General features: G+C 38.3%; 1 protein-coding gene across 1 annotated transcript; it reads right to left on the reverse strand.

The window, feature by feature from the left end:
* Positions 1 to 1,069: 1,069 nt before the first annotated feature.
* LOC104070137 (scaffold attachment factor B1-like) lies at positions 1,070 to 13,684 on the reverse strand (the record flags this gene model as incomplete). The annotated part of the gene is made up of 14 exons (XM_009587431.1): positions 1,070 to 1,440; positions 1,707 to 1,758; positions 1,884 to 1,996; positions 2,743 to 2,864; positions 4,254 to 4,296; positions 4,800 to 4,937; positions 5,227 to 5,520; positions 6,411 to 6,517; positions 6,922 to 7,013; positions 7,361 to 7,500; positions 8,445 to 8,521; positions 8,617 to 8,766; positions 10,486 to 10,586; positions 13,635 to 13,684. Coding segments are annotated over 14 exons (1,609 nt in total), but the record flags the coding sequence as incomplete, so codon positions are not given.
* Between the last annotated feature and the right edge of the window lie 218 nt (positions 13,685 to 13,902).

Genomic DNA, 13,902 nt, shown 5'->3' on the forward strand with positions numbered 1-13,902 from the left:
TACTCTGTGTTCTTGAACAAATGACTCAAGCCTTTCTGGACCTCAGCTTCACCATGAAAACAAAAACTAACTTTTACACTGAGGTTGATGTCAGTGTGATCCAGTCAGCCTCAGGCAACTCTCCACAGCAATCAAAGCAGCTTTTTAGAATATAGACGGTTTGTCCACAGGGATCCTCCTGCAGTGTGGGAAGTCTCAACCCTGATGAAAAAGACCTGAAGAGTTTCACTTTCTGTAACAATGCAGGCTGTAGGAAACACATGGGGGAAAAAAAAAAAAAAATCTTCAGGCAACTGAGAAAAACACATCTCTGAAGATGGAAAAAACCCTATTAATGAAAGTAACAGAATTTTTTCCTCTTGGCATCACAAAAGCCATCTTTGGTGGGTAATGCTAAGGCCATGTTGCTCCAGAGATGACTGCAGAAACACAAATTATAATTTGGATATGACAAAGTGACAGATCATTTGCACCAATCTTGATCATGTTAGTTCTCAACACGTTCTTAAAATGATGCCAAAGCACAGCCAATGGCTGTTTCTAATCTACTTCAAGGAAATTATGGATTGCTAGGTAAAATTACTGGCCTGAAATTGGTAGAGCTTTGGACTACCCTGATCTATCAGAAGCTAAACAAAAATGATTCTGACTTGCACTTGAAAGTCATGACTTTTACAAGTACCTATGCATTTTCTCTTATAGAAGCTGTGCTGGTAGCTCAGTATGTAGCCTTTTCCAGGGAGTGAAGAGTATTATGTTGCATGGTATCTACCAACATGAGACAAGATACAAGAATTCACCACTTGTCCTACAGGATCCTAAGTCAATTTTGCAGTGGCAGGCTGTTCAAACTCTGACAACTGCAATCTACTGACATTCTCTTATGCTGGTTAATTTTGACACATCTGGAGTAACACAGTATTTCAGTGTATTTCTGGGAGCTGTGCGCTACTGAAAGTACAAAGGGACACCTGTAAGGCATTTTGATACTTCATCTTTGAGAGTAAGTTACATGGTTTAACATATAGCTGAATAAATTAGTTTTCCAGGGACTGCTGAAACAAAGCAATTAACTGTAAACTGGCTTTTATTTATGGAAAATGGAATGCTTCATTAACAAACATTTTAAATGGGATATGAACAACACATTACAAAACAAATGAGTTCACATTGGATTAAGTGACATAATATGGCAGCAGCTTAAAAAAAACAAAAATTACACTTACAGTAGCCCGTAAGTTACAATTAATGGTAACCCTGGGTAACAGATTCATTTCAGTTGCCACCTTGCATTAAAAATTAAAACACATTCAGTAGCGACGGTTGAAACGAGGATCATTAGGTCTGTTTGCTCTCTCCTGGCCAGCAAATCCTTCTCCTTGCATTCCTCCTCCATGCATCATCTGACTTTGGTTGCCACCTTGCATGAAACCTCCACGCCTAGAAAGTGATTCAGACATTTTAATTTTCTCTTGTGACTCTGGTAGTCAGGTTGATATAATGGGTGTTCTTTTAAAACTTTTTGTGTGATTTTTTACTCTTTGATAAGATGCACTACATAAAAACCATGGGAATATTTTATTATTCCCTGACATTTAAATAACAAAACAGATAACGGATGCTCCCATAAATTGTTTCTTTGGCCAATTTAAATAGAAGAGATGCCCCTTAACAAGAGAAACACTTTGCTCTTTTTAAGTTCTTACCCTGACATGCCTCCACGATGCATCACATGGCCAGGTCTGCCTCTACCTCCACCTAAAAAAGTTCAAATGCTTCCTTTATATCCACAGTAATAGTTTTACTTCATCTCCAAGGATAATAATGCCTGTATTTTCTGCTTTACGTAGCACGACTGATGAGCTGTTGTGCAAGAAGCATACCTTGCCATCTCTCATGATCCCGTCCTATCATTCCTCCATCCACACTGCTCTGCCATGAACGATCTTGATGTCCTTCAAACTTTCGACCATGATCTCCCCAGTCACGTCCATCCCTGCAAAAGTATGAAATTCATACCTTCTCACATTAGCTGGAGCACACAAAATAGATTCAAGAAAAACAATTAAGTCTCAAACTTACTCAAATGCTTTACTAAGGTACATGCAAATCTTGTATTTATATTGCTATCTGTTACATCAAATCTCAGTAATAAGCCTTCTGTTCAATCCAACTAACATGAGAAATAAGAAAATAAGATTTTCTTAATCTGGTTTATGCTACATTGATGTCCCAGTTTACTCCGAACATCCTAGCTTGTTTTGACCAGTCAGTTTATTTTTGGTGTTTTCTGTAGGCTGGCTTACTCATAGGACTTCTTAAAAAAACAAAAACACAACACAAAACCTCAAAACACCCCCCCTGCCCCCCAATCTGTAAGCATTTTATTAACTTGTTCTCCTTTCAAAGGGCTGACAGGATGGTGCTTCCAACAACTACAAACTGGGGAAGAACCACTACCCTGAAAATATCAAGCTTTGATAGGAATGTTAGGTAAAATTAATTGAAATCATGAAGACTTTCAGATGTGAAGTTATTAAAAAAAATCATGCCAAGATGCATGTTTTGATGCACAAGGCAAGCTGAAAGAGCTACTCATTTGTAGTTCATCCAACAGAGAACAGACTCGGGGGTGAAAGTTGAAAAAAAAGAATTGTACTTCCAAAAACTGTGTCCCACTTTCACATATGGAAATATTCCTTAGATGCACAAGAAAAAATACTTTCAGTTAAGTGTACTAACCGTGACTGTGGGGGTATCCCTCTACTTTCACTCATTCTTCTGTCAGATCCATAGCTACCCCAACTTTCCCGAGAGTCTCGTGAATGACGGTCTGGTCCTCCGTGGCGTTCGTCTGGATAATGCTAAAAGGCAAAGAACACTTACAGGACTGCCCAAAACAGACTCTTTAATTGTTTAAAGTTGCTCAGCTGTAATTACTCAATCTCAGAATCATTTAGGATGGAAGGGACCTCCTGAGATCATCTAGTCCAACCCCCCTGCTCAAGCAGGGTCAGCCAGGGCAGGCTGTCCAGAACAGTCTCCCATCGGGTTTTGAGCATCTTCACAGCTGGAGACTTCACAACTTCCCCGTGCAACCTGTTCCAGTGTTTGACCACCTTCACTTCTTTTTTTTTTTTTTACAACAACAACAACAAAAAAAAAGGTGATTTGTTTTGTCTTCAGATGGAATTTCATGTGTTTCAGTTTGCGCTTATTGTCTCTCGTCCTGTCAGTGGGCACCACTGAGTAGAGCCTGGCTCCGTCTTCTCCACACCCTCCCTCCCGTGAGGTATTAAAGCACATTGATAAGATAACCCCTGAACCTTCTCTTCTCCAGGCTGAACGGTCCCAGCTCTCTCAGCCTTTCCTCATACAAAAGATGCTCCAGGCCCTTAATCATCTTTGTGGCCCTGGGCTGCACTTCCTCCAGTAAGCTCTTATCTTTCTTGTCCTGGGGAGCCCAGCACTGGACACAGTACACCAGATGAGTGCTGAGTAAATAGGAAGGATCACCTCCCTTGACCTTCTGGCAACATTCTTCCTAATGCAGCGCAGGATGCTACTGACCTTCTTTGCCAGGAGGGTGCAATGCTGACTCATGGTCAGCTTGTTGTCCACCATGACTCCAAGGTCCTTCTCTGCAAAACCGCTTTTCATCTGGTTGATCCCAAGCATGTACTGCTGCACAGGGTTATTCCTCCCCAATAGCAAGACTTTGCATTTCCCATTGTTGAACTTAATGATATTCCCCTCTGCCCAATTCTCCAGCATATCCAGGTCCCTCCGAGTCTCACAGCTTAGCCATCAGTAAAGGGCACTTGAGGATTCCGTGACTCCACAAAATTAATCTCTCACTGCTTGAATGTGCCCTGAAGGTCTTTCCCCCAGCCCTCAAAAACATGCCAACTTCTCTACTAGTTTTGCTGTTATTTCCATGCAATCTCATAGAGTGAATTTTATACGTACTTTGTACCTTTGCCTTTTCTACACAATCTTTTGGAATACTCTACCTTTTTGACACAACTCACTTGTTTTGTTTGATTTGTATCAGAATAACTATAACTTTTACAATAAACAAGTCTTTGAACTAAATTTCATCTTATTAAAGAAAACAAGATGATCTGGTTATCAATATATTTTTTGGGAGATACAATTTAATTCTTAACTACTGACTTTTAATCTGACACACACTATAGAAAACCAGGTTGTAAGAAGTTAAGATGTTTCTGTAGCTTTATAAAGCAACTTACTTGTCCATCCCGATCTCCCATCATTGTCCTTGATCCGTCTCTCCTACAAACAGACAATTAAATTAAAATCAGACTGTGGTAGTAAAACATACAGCAGTCTATAAAAATCCATCAACGTGACAACACACACGAAAAAATCCTGCTTCCGTGTAGTGCCAACATTATCTACAAAAGGCACAAACAGCTGGAACACATGGAAACCATGACACACGTTGGATTCCTGGAAAACCCAGTTAGTCCTAAGGTATAAACCAGAATATTCTCGTTAAGATGCTAGGTGCCTACAATATTATTTAGAAAGTTTTCAGAATCCTACAAACATGTGAAACAGCATTGCAAGCAGAACACTCTGAACAAGCCTGCCAGAAGGCTTAACTCATGGCACAGTACAGAGCTCTTTGTGGTTGTATAAGAAAAAATCCACAGCCACTAAGCCACACAAAAAATAAAATGCAAACCAAACACACAGTAAAGGCAGCAAAATGTGACATTAAATGCATTTCTGTCTTTTGATTTCAGGCAACACAGTGGAGGTAAGACACCAACCTGTCTATTGAATGGTCTTGATAACGGCCACGATCCCTGTGATCAAAGTCATGGAAGCGATCCTGGCGACTGAAATCTGAATGGTACCTATCATTCATTGCCATTCGTTTTGCCTCTGGCCAGTATGGATCATCTCTTCTGAAAGAAAGAACATACTCATTTTAGTCAAGATAATGACTTTTGATATTGTTCCCTCCTTCCAAACTGTGCAAACTGGAAGAAGGATAATTAAGTTCAAAAGGGAGTTGAAAAACCTCAGAGAGGATAGTTTGACTGGGGCTATTAAACATGATCGTCTCAATGCAATCAACAAGTGCTGATTAATGGAAGCTGAGAGCATACGAATAACTTTTTATAGCACAGGCTGATGAGACAGAACCTGGCAGCAACGTTTCCCACTTGCAATATTTGGATTTGCTGGCGTTACCTGCCATCTATGTCATATGGTCTTCTCATTGCAGACCGACGTTCTTGTTCATAGCGCAGTTGCTCATGCTGGCGTCGCAGCTCTTCTCTTTCTCGCTGAATGCGATCTTGTTCTCTTCTCCTTTCATGCTCTATGTGCATTCGTTCTCTTTCCAGCCTTTCTCTTTCCATCCGTTCTCGTTCAAGACGCTGCCTCTCAATTTCCAGTCTCTCACGAGCAATCTCAAGCCTCTCCCTTTCTTCTCGTTCCCGGATAGTCTGCAGGTGCTGCTGTCTCTCCCGACGCTCACGTGTGCTATTTTAACAGAAACAAAAGGTTGCAGATCTAACACTTCAACAAATAAAGGAAGTTAAAAAGGAAAAAAAAAAAAGAAAAAGAAGAAAAAGAAGTATTAAAAATTAAAACCACAGTGACTGCAAACTTGCGTCAGCTCCTTGAAATTATACCTGGATGGGGTGGGAGGGAGGGCACGGAGGGAAGACAGACACTCAGCATACACATGAATTACTTGTATTTAATATGAGACTGATCATATTACTCCCACAAAACCCACCTGTGGGGGCAAAAAATCCTATATGGTCAGGAGAATTTGAATCCAAATGCCCCACAAAAAATAAATACCTGAATTAGGTTCTTCTCTTTCTAAAGAAATACAATGTGGAAACTTTGAAGGGCTGCTGGAAAATCTCCCAATTCCTCTATAGACACAATGTATTTAAATACAAAAATACTGATCTTGTTTTATTTCAAACACTGTGGAGACTTTGAATGCTATGACAAGAAAGAGAAGGTCTTACTCTGAGAAAGACAACTTTTCTCCTGGTCTTTCCCCGTATATTTGAGTGTGGCAAGTTTAGAATTACCATTTCACCTCTACTATAACGCATGCTCAGCTAAGGAGAGCAGCATACTTAAATCTATCTAAACCACAAAATCTACAAAATGGAAAAAGAACAAAAAATAAACTGCAATTTTTTTTTTCCAAACACAATTTCAAGCTTAGTATTAACAGAGTCCATAATTGGAGCTTTCCCAATTCAATAGATACGTGACCCACGAACATAACAAATTACAAGTAAAGAACAAATGAAACCCCTCTTTATCTCTTTGTCATTTTAATCAAAAGAAAATTATATTCATTCTAGGAAAAAAAAAAAATCAAAGAATTTCACTGTTGCTCTTACCGGCGCTGCTCTGCCTCCCTCATTTTTCGTTGTGCTTTAATTTTGTCAAATGGCACAATGCCTTGTCTCTCTCTGCTCCCTGATTTGCGATCCTGGCTCTTAATGCTCTGTATTTAACATTGAAGTAGAGAAACTGAATGGAGTACATTTATAAAAGGACAACTATCACAAACAATACTCTAAGCTCCGTTTCCATTCATACATACCAAGTCTCAAAGCTTGGTCCCCGCATTTTTCAAAAAAGCTGTTCTTTTTTTAACATTACAGACACACCATATATTAACCCAGTAATACTTACCTTCCCACATTTGCTTGGCAGGATTTCATTGCTGAATATGGTATCAGCCGTATGAAAGGCATTTTACTAATAAAGATCTAAATCCACATTATAGAAACTCTAATTGGACAAATTGGTAAGACAAGCGTGGGTTACATGTAGCTTGGTAGGATTCAGTATTTGTTTCTAAGGAAAACTGACACATAATGTTTCCTATGCAGAAACATTACTTACTCTGTCTTTTGATGCAGTTGATGTTTTCACACTAATAACAGGTTCTCCTTTGGATTTATCCATTACTACTGTTCTCTCTGTTCCTTTACTTCCTAAATAAATCAGAAATTGAGGGGAGAGAGATGGAAAAATGGATCAAACTACATAATCTACACCACTCATTGCTATGCCAGAAGTTATGTTCTCTAAAATGTGAAAACGGTCATTTAAAACTCTTTTCAAAAATCATTTTTTCGCTACACCTATTCCAAGTGTTCTGTTAAGGATGACACAATGTCAAACACCCCCCGGCCCCACCTCTTTATACCTTCTGGCTTTCCAACTAAGAACCGGAAATAATTCTAGAATATTGGCAGTTCTTTGGAAAGAACTACCTACAATTAATTATTCATACTTCACCGTATCTTTTACTCTATGAAAAAATGAATAGCCAAATTACCTGACTTAATAGTTTTAAGTTGATCTGATGAACCAGACTTCAGTTCATCTTTATCTTTTTTTTCCTTTTCATCTTTGTCTTCTGTCTTTTTAGGATCATCTTTTTGGTCAGATTTCTCATCCCTTTTAACACTGCCAGGTCTACAGATAGATATTGATATAGATTAGACTAATACAGAGTAAGAGAGAAGAAAACCAAAGGAGAATGCTAGCAACACAGTAACAAAGTAGAATTCTGATGTGATAAGACAGTCATAATTAGATTTCCAAAGATTTCCTTTTACAACTTCCTACGCCATAAAATAAGACAATCAGACCATGCTCTGCAGCTGCCATAAAAACTTGGCCGTGATTCAGATATCTCAACTGGAGGCAAAAGGAAAAATGTTGCATCACCATGTGCTTAATGACCAAAAAGTTTCTTACACAACTTGACAATTATGAAGTGCCAAAGTGAACCATTTTTGTCAGGCAACTAGATGAAATAAAGGCAAAAACTTCTCAGCAAATAGCATTTAATAGGAGTTATGCCTCAAGAAGATAATTAAAGGAAAGGACTCAGTATCTTATTCACTCTCACAGTGTCTTTTTCAGCTACTTTCAGTAATGCTATAGAGAAAAAGCACAGTGCTGAAGAGGAACATGTTCTGGAAACAGGATCTGGAACAACTGATCTTTAACTGTTTGTGACCACAACCACCTGAGAAAGCCCTATTCCAATGAGAGAAAAATTTAACGAAGACACAGTGACATACTGATCAAAATTCTCAAATGGCCTTTCCTATAGATTTGTGACATGAAAGCACCATAATCTTTACTAGACCCCAAATATAGCTAGATTAAAAGGTATGCTTGAAAATGCAACTTTCCAATGCCTACCTTAAAGCACATAACAGAAACATGTTAAGTTAGGCACTGAACATCAACAGAAGTTTATCTTTTAGTAAAAGTTGGAAAAATGCATCTATCACTTTTTTTGAATGTTTGCCACAGAAATTCTTACTGTAACTTTGTTTTTCATGACCAATCAACATAGACTGACAGACAGCAAAACACCTTTGGACACAGAATTTTTAGAACAGTACCTCTCACTGACTGTTTCTTTCTTTGCTTCATTCTCTTTTTTCTCACTTGGCTTCTTCCCAGAAGGTTCATTTTTTGCCTGAAATTTATTTTGCACATCATCAGCTGAGAATGTGGCCTCGATCATTTGTACAATCCGATGCTAATGGGATATCTTTGAGGATCAGTACTCACTTTTTCTACAGAAATTATTTTCCCATGTAACTCTGTTTTGTGGAGATGAGTAATACACTTTGTTGCTTCCTCGGCTGTAGACATCGTAACAAAGCCGTAACAGCGAGCACCAGGACTGCGAGCATTGGTGACCACTTTTGCACCTACCACCTTTCCAAAATAAAGAGGTATTACACTCACTCTAACAAATGCCTGCCATCTAACAGCAAGAAGTACAAGCTCCACTTCTACTCTCTTTTATTCCTGTCCACCATCATTCAGGAAACTTCTATTTTTAAGAGATTAACAAATACAAAAGGAGCATTGCGTGGAGCCAATCATGCTTCTGTTGCCAATGCAACATTGCAAAAGCTGAATCAATAGATGGGAGCCAAAGACTAAATTCTGTTCTGAAGAAAGCCTGGGGCGGGGGGGGAAGGAGGAAGAAAAAAGAAAAAAAGAGGCTAACTTTACATCAACAACATCATTTTGCTTAAGAAGAAAGGAGTAAAAACCTAACAAAAATTTGTAAGCCAATTTTCACCCACAGGCTAATGCTAGCTCAACTGCTAAGTCCCATCTCCCCTCGAAAAAATGTTTTCATGTCACTGGTAAGAGGCAGACCCACACTGTTATCTACAATCTTGTTTAAGAAACAGGAAGTTTCCCCAAAAAGTATCACTTGAAAAAGCCCACATAAAACACCTGTTTTCATAAATGGTGCTTACTTATGCCCACATATTCAATACAGCTCACTTTGTATTACAGAAATCAATCATATTTCACGGAAGTGTCATTATTTTAAAGTATAGCTGAATAAAGAACATACTTTTGAGCATTTAATTTATTGCAGAGATACATCTACTTCTAGGAAGCTTTGCCTCTGCTAATAGTCCAAAGAAAATAACAGTAATTTTATTTAAATGACTAAACGTTACCATGGCATCTAAGTAGAGGCAAATACTAGCTTGGCTGTTGCATAGTTTTTAATTACATTTAAAATTTTGTGGTACGTCTCTATGACGAACGTTCCAGGTTACCAGATGGAACAAATAAATGGAAGGAAAGTTTTACGTTTTTATTGTTGCAAGGAACGTTAAAAAGGTTTTACTATTCTTATGACTTTCAGACAAGCTCAAAGCTGTGCTACACTTAATCCATTTTTTGTACCTATTGTGAAGTCACATTTAAGTTCTACAGTATTTTCATTAGTTAAACATTCAATAGCAGATTGCTTTCTTTTACCACAATCTGCTGACAGTCATCTTTAAATAGGCTTCAAGGGTTTGACAAAAATCCTTACTGATGTCTCTGACATCAGTCTTCTATTAAACCAGCTCTTTCAACTTCCCAACTGACAGGGAGATTTAACTTGCCATTTCGTCTATCATTAATGACAACTGCAGGAACCAAACCAAACAACCTCCCCCCCCAAACTACCCAAACGAGTGCTTTTTAAAGCAACTGCCAACTCTAGACAAAAATAAAACTTCAGGTACCAAGGCAATTCTTAAGCTATTCCCCAATAATTATGTTTCAACATTTACTGTATGTTTTACTTAGTCCTAAGGAAGTCTTTAATAAGCACTGTTAAACTCACTGTTGACTGTGAATTTCAAATGGGTGAAGATACTATACTACAGCACAGAAGCGTACGTAAACAGTAATTGACTGTTTCAAATAAATGACCTTAAATGGAATTCTATTTGTGTTTGGAAGTGAGCGACAGAATAAAAAAGCAGTCATTCAGCATGTACTTTGGCAATTTCTTCCTTGATATCCCACAATATTTTTGATAATTGCATTCCTTTCACTGGTATTTTCAGTGACAGAAGCGCAAGAAGTCTTACTACGACAGTTTCAAGAGAAAAAAACCAAACCAACCCTTACCTTCCCATATTTGCTAAACAGATTCTTCAAATCTGTAGCTCTGGTAGTGGAAGCCAGTCCACTCACCCAAAAGTTTCTACCAGAACCGCTAGCAGTGCGACCTAATTAGGAAAACAAACAAACAAAACCAAAACATACCCCAAATCCTAATTATTTCAACAACTACTTCTGAATTTAAAAGGAGCAGTTCCACAAATCTTTTTAAATCATAGAGCAAATGAAATGCAATGCATAACATTCTCCCCCCATGATTCACACTCCTGAAGTCAAGTAGTATTACAAGTCCAAAAACTTTAAGATGGAACTACAAGCTTTGAGATGTGCAACAGAAGAATGTTGTCATTCTTCAAGACACTGGACTAGGGCATCTCTGAAGTAACCGTGGCTCTTTAGAATGTGCCTGGATACATGCCTGTAACTCTGCACTTACAGGAAAAGACAGAAGACCTGCTAGAGTTGCAGGAACTCTATGTTCTTAGTACCCATGTATGCTCATGTCTTGCCCTCCTTATCTCGACTCCAAAGGAATGATGATGGGATGCAGATTAACCATACCTCTCAAGCAAAGACATTCACCATAAAGAAAACAAGAAAATTTCTCTCCTATTTCTGCCCACACAGATTCCACAGTTGGGGTATGAAGCCTGTGACTTCAGTTACAGGAGTCAGAAAAGACCTAGCTTTCTTTAACTATGCAAGAACTACAGAACACCAGTCCAATTTGCCATCTAAACTAGAAAGATAAATTTTATAAATGCCTATGTACTTGTAAAATCTGAATACCCAACGTCTAGTGATTAATAAGCGTTCAAGCTGAACTCCAAGTTTTAGAGTTTGCATTTCAGCATGATGCACTTATGCAGGGATACTGTTTCCAGTCTCCTTCAAAATGTCTTTACTGTCCTTTTATCCATCTTGGTAGTGTTCAGTTCCAAGGCTTCAATGAATGAAGTGAAGGAGGTTTCAGTCCAGCTACCTGCTTCCAAACCATCTGCCTTTTTTGGGTTTTTTTGGTGATATATGGAATTTCTCAGAACTGCTTTCATCAAGGGGAGACATTTCTTCCAGAACCTTTCTAAAATGCTATTTTATTTGGGTGTCTTTCCATCTCTAACTTCCTGATAATTTTTGTCATTGTCTCAAACATGAGCTTAGCACTGAGAACATTGTTGTTAATATTTATACAAGTTCCCTAGGGAAGCCTGCAATCATTTGTGTCAATCTCTTTAAAAAAAGCAGAGGTCTTTTACATAAAGGGGACTAAGTCTACACTTCTCATTTTCTAGTTTCAAGAACCGCATGGACAAAGGTGTGTCATGCGTGCAAACACATGGGAGATACATTGTCTTGGTGTGTCAAAAAGCTGGGCTGTAGGCTTTGATGCTTTTACTCCACATCCTTCCTCTAGAATTTCAAAACAGCTACCTGCAGCTACACTGTCACTGGCATCCTGGAGAAAGAGAAAAATGAGCAGTTCTTTCTTCTATTTTACCCACAATTTTTTAGATTATTTAAACGATGTTAATGTCCTTTTTGAATAAGCTTTGATCAGTGTTAATATCTCCAGTTTTTGTCCTCCCATAAGACTTAAAGAGGTGCTCCTGCAATGGTACTGCACTTCCAAGACAAAAAAAGACTGGGACTATAACATCTTCTCTAACTTAGAAACTAGAATGATACAGGTATTGGGAGCCAACCCTCAACACTGGAAACATCTTTCAGACATGCGTAAATCGGCTGCCAAGTCCACCAGACTTATGAGCTCATAAATTTGTTTTTCTACAGTCTTATTAATACAGCTGTCATAATGAACACACGGAACATGGGAAACTCCTCATCCTAAATAAAATCCTTTCATACAGGTGTGGAAATAGCAATGTATGAGTCAGAACTGACTTGTATATAGTTCTGTACCTTTCTTCTGGCTCAACTCCTTTGCTCTGCATGCAGTGTGTTACATAACCAAGTAGCTACCTCTCCCCAGTGCTGTTTACTAAGCCAGAAAAAGATTTAAACAAATGTTATGGAACACAGCACATCCTTTGGAGGAAGGTATGCAGGGTCAAGGTTGTTATCAGACACCCAAGTTTCTGAAGGCTGTTTTGAATGCAAACTTCAAGAAGAGTTTTCCCAGTCCACAAAAAAATACACTCAAGTCCTTGGGTAAATGACAGCATGCACAAAACACTCCTTTAAATATTCCAAAGTAAGAGAACACAAGATTACAGACTGTAAGCAAGAGGTAAACAGACCCTAATGGAGCTGATGGTGAGGTCCAGTAGCTTGCATAGACAGGTATAAACCTGGATCTTGGAAAAAGCAGCTGACAGTGAGTTCAGTCTGTGTTGTAAAACCCAATTAAAACCAAACAACTTCTTCCTGTCCAGTCGGTAAACAGATCTCATGACGAGTGCCTATTATAGGAATTGCTGCAACTTCCACGCTTAGAGTGCTGAACTACCTGCCTGTAGCAGAAGAACGTTAACACTCAATTCTAGATTTTCTGCCCTGGTCAGGTAGGAAAGAATAGAGGTGGGGTGAGCTGCAAAGACTCAGCAGCCTGGTGCATTAAAAGGAAGAAGTATCATGAAAAGAAGGAGCAGGCTTCTGACACTGTTGATCAATAAATTTTCATCTTGCTTATGATGCATATTTGCACTGTAAATAGAATCTGCGTGGACAAAGATTCAATAACATCAATTTAATTCGAAGACAACGTTAAGCTGTAAGTTTCTGTAGCATTTAAATACGTGAATACTAGATTCCAAATTTCAGCAAAACAGAAGACGGTAACAAGCATCACAAGTGTATAGTAAAGCAAACACAATTGCGAAAGGCTCTTGACTCACTAACAGCTGTTGGTAAGCATCTTCAGTGCCATGAAGGACGTATTTGCCACGTATTAAAGTCTACCTTTGAAGAGCAGCATACAAACAAAAGGGTGCGACACAGATATCCTTAGAAAATGCATAAAAGGAAAATAGGATTTTTGGCAAAAATAGATTTTAAAAAATCCAGAAAGAGGTGAATAATTTATGATATTTAACAACTGCACAGATTCCAACGCTTTTCCACCAAAATACTCCATCCAATACAAAAACAGTTTCTCCAAGCAATCAGTAAAGCTCTGTTTTTGAAAAGAAACATACCTTTCTCATCCTTTGAGATTATCTTTGTATCTCTGTCCTCCTCAACAGGGCTAAAGACAAAACACCACATTATTCAAGTCAGAAAGAAAAGTGACTTACTATAAATTATGAAAAATGCTAAAATTAAATACCTACCAGAAAATATGTTGCAAACGAAAACACACCTTTGTATACTTGATTTAAGAAATCTGACAAGAAATAATGAAGTCAGATTCTTAAACAGACTTATATTAAGAAGACGTTTACAAATAAGAGTAATTTAAGAAAA

The sequence above is a fragment of the Fulmarus glacialis genome, unplaced genomic scaffold, assembly GCF_000690835.1.
Source record: "Fulmarus glacialis isolate BGI_N327 unplaced genomic scaffold, ASM69083v1 scaffold10481, whole genome shotgun sequence".
Taxonomy (NCBI): Eukaryota; Metazoa; Chordata; class Aves; order Procellariiformes; family Procellariidae; genus Fulmarus; species Fulmarus glacialis.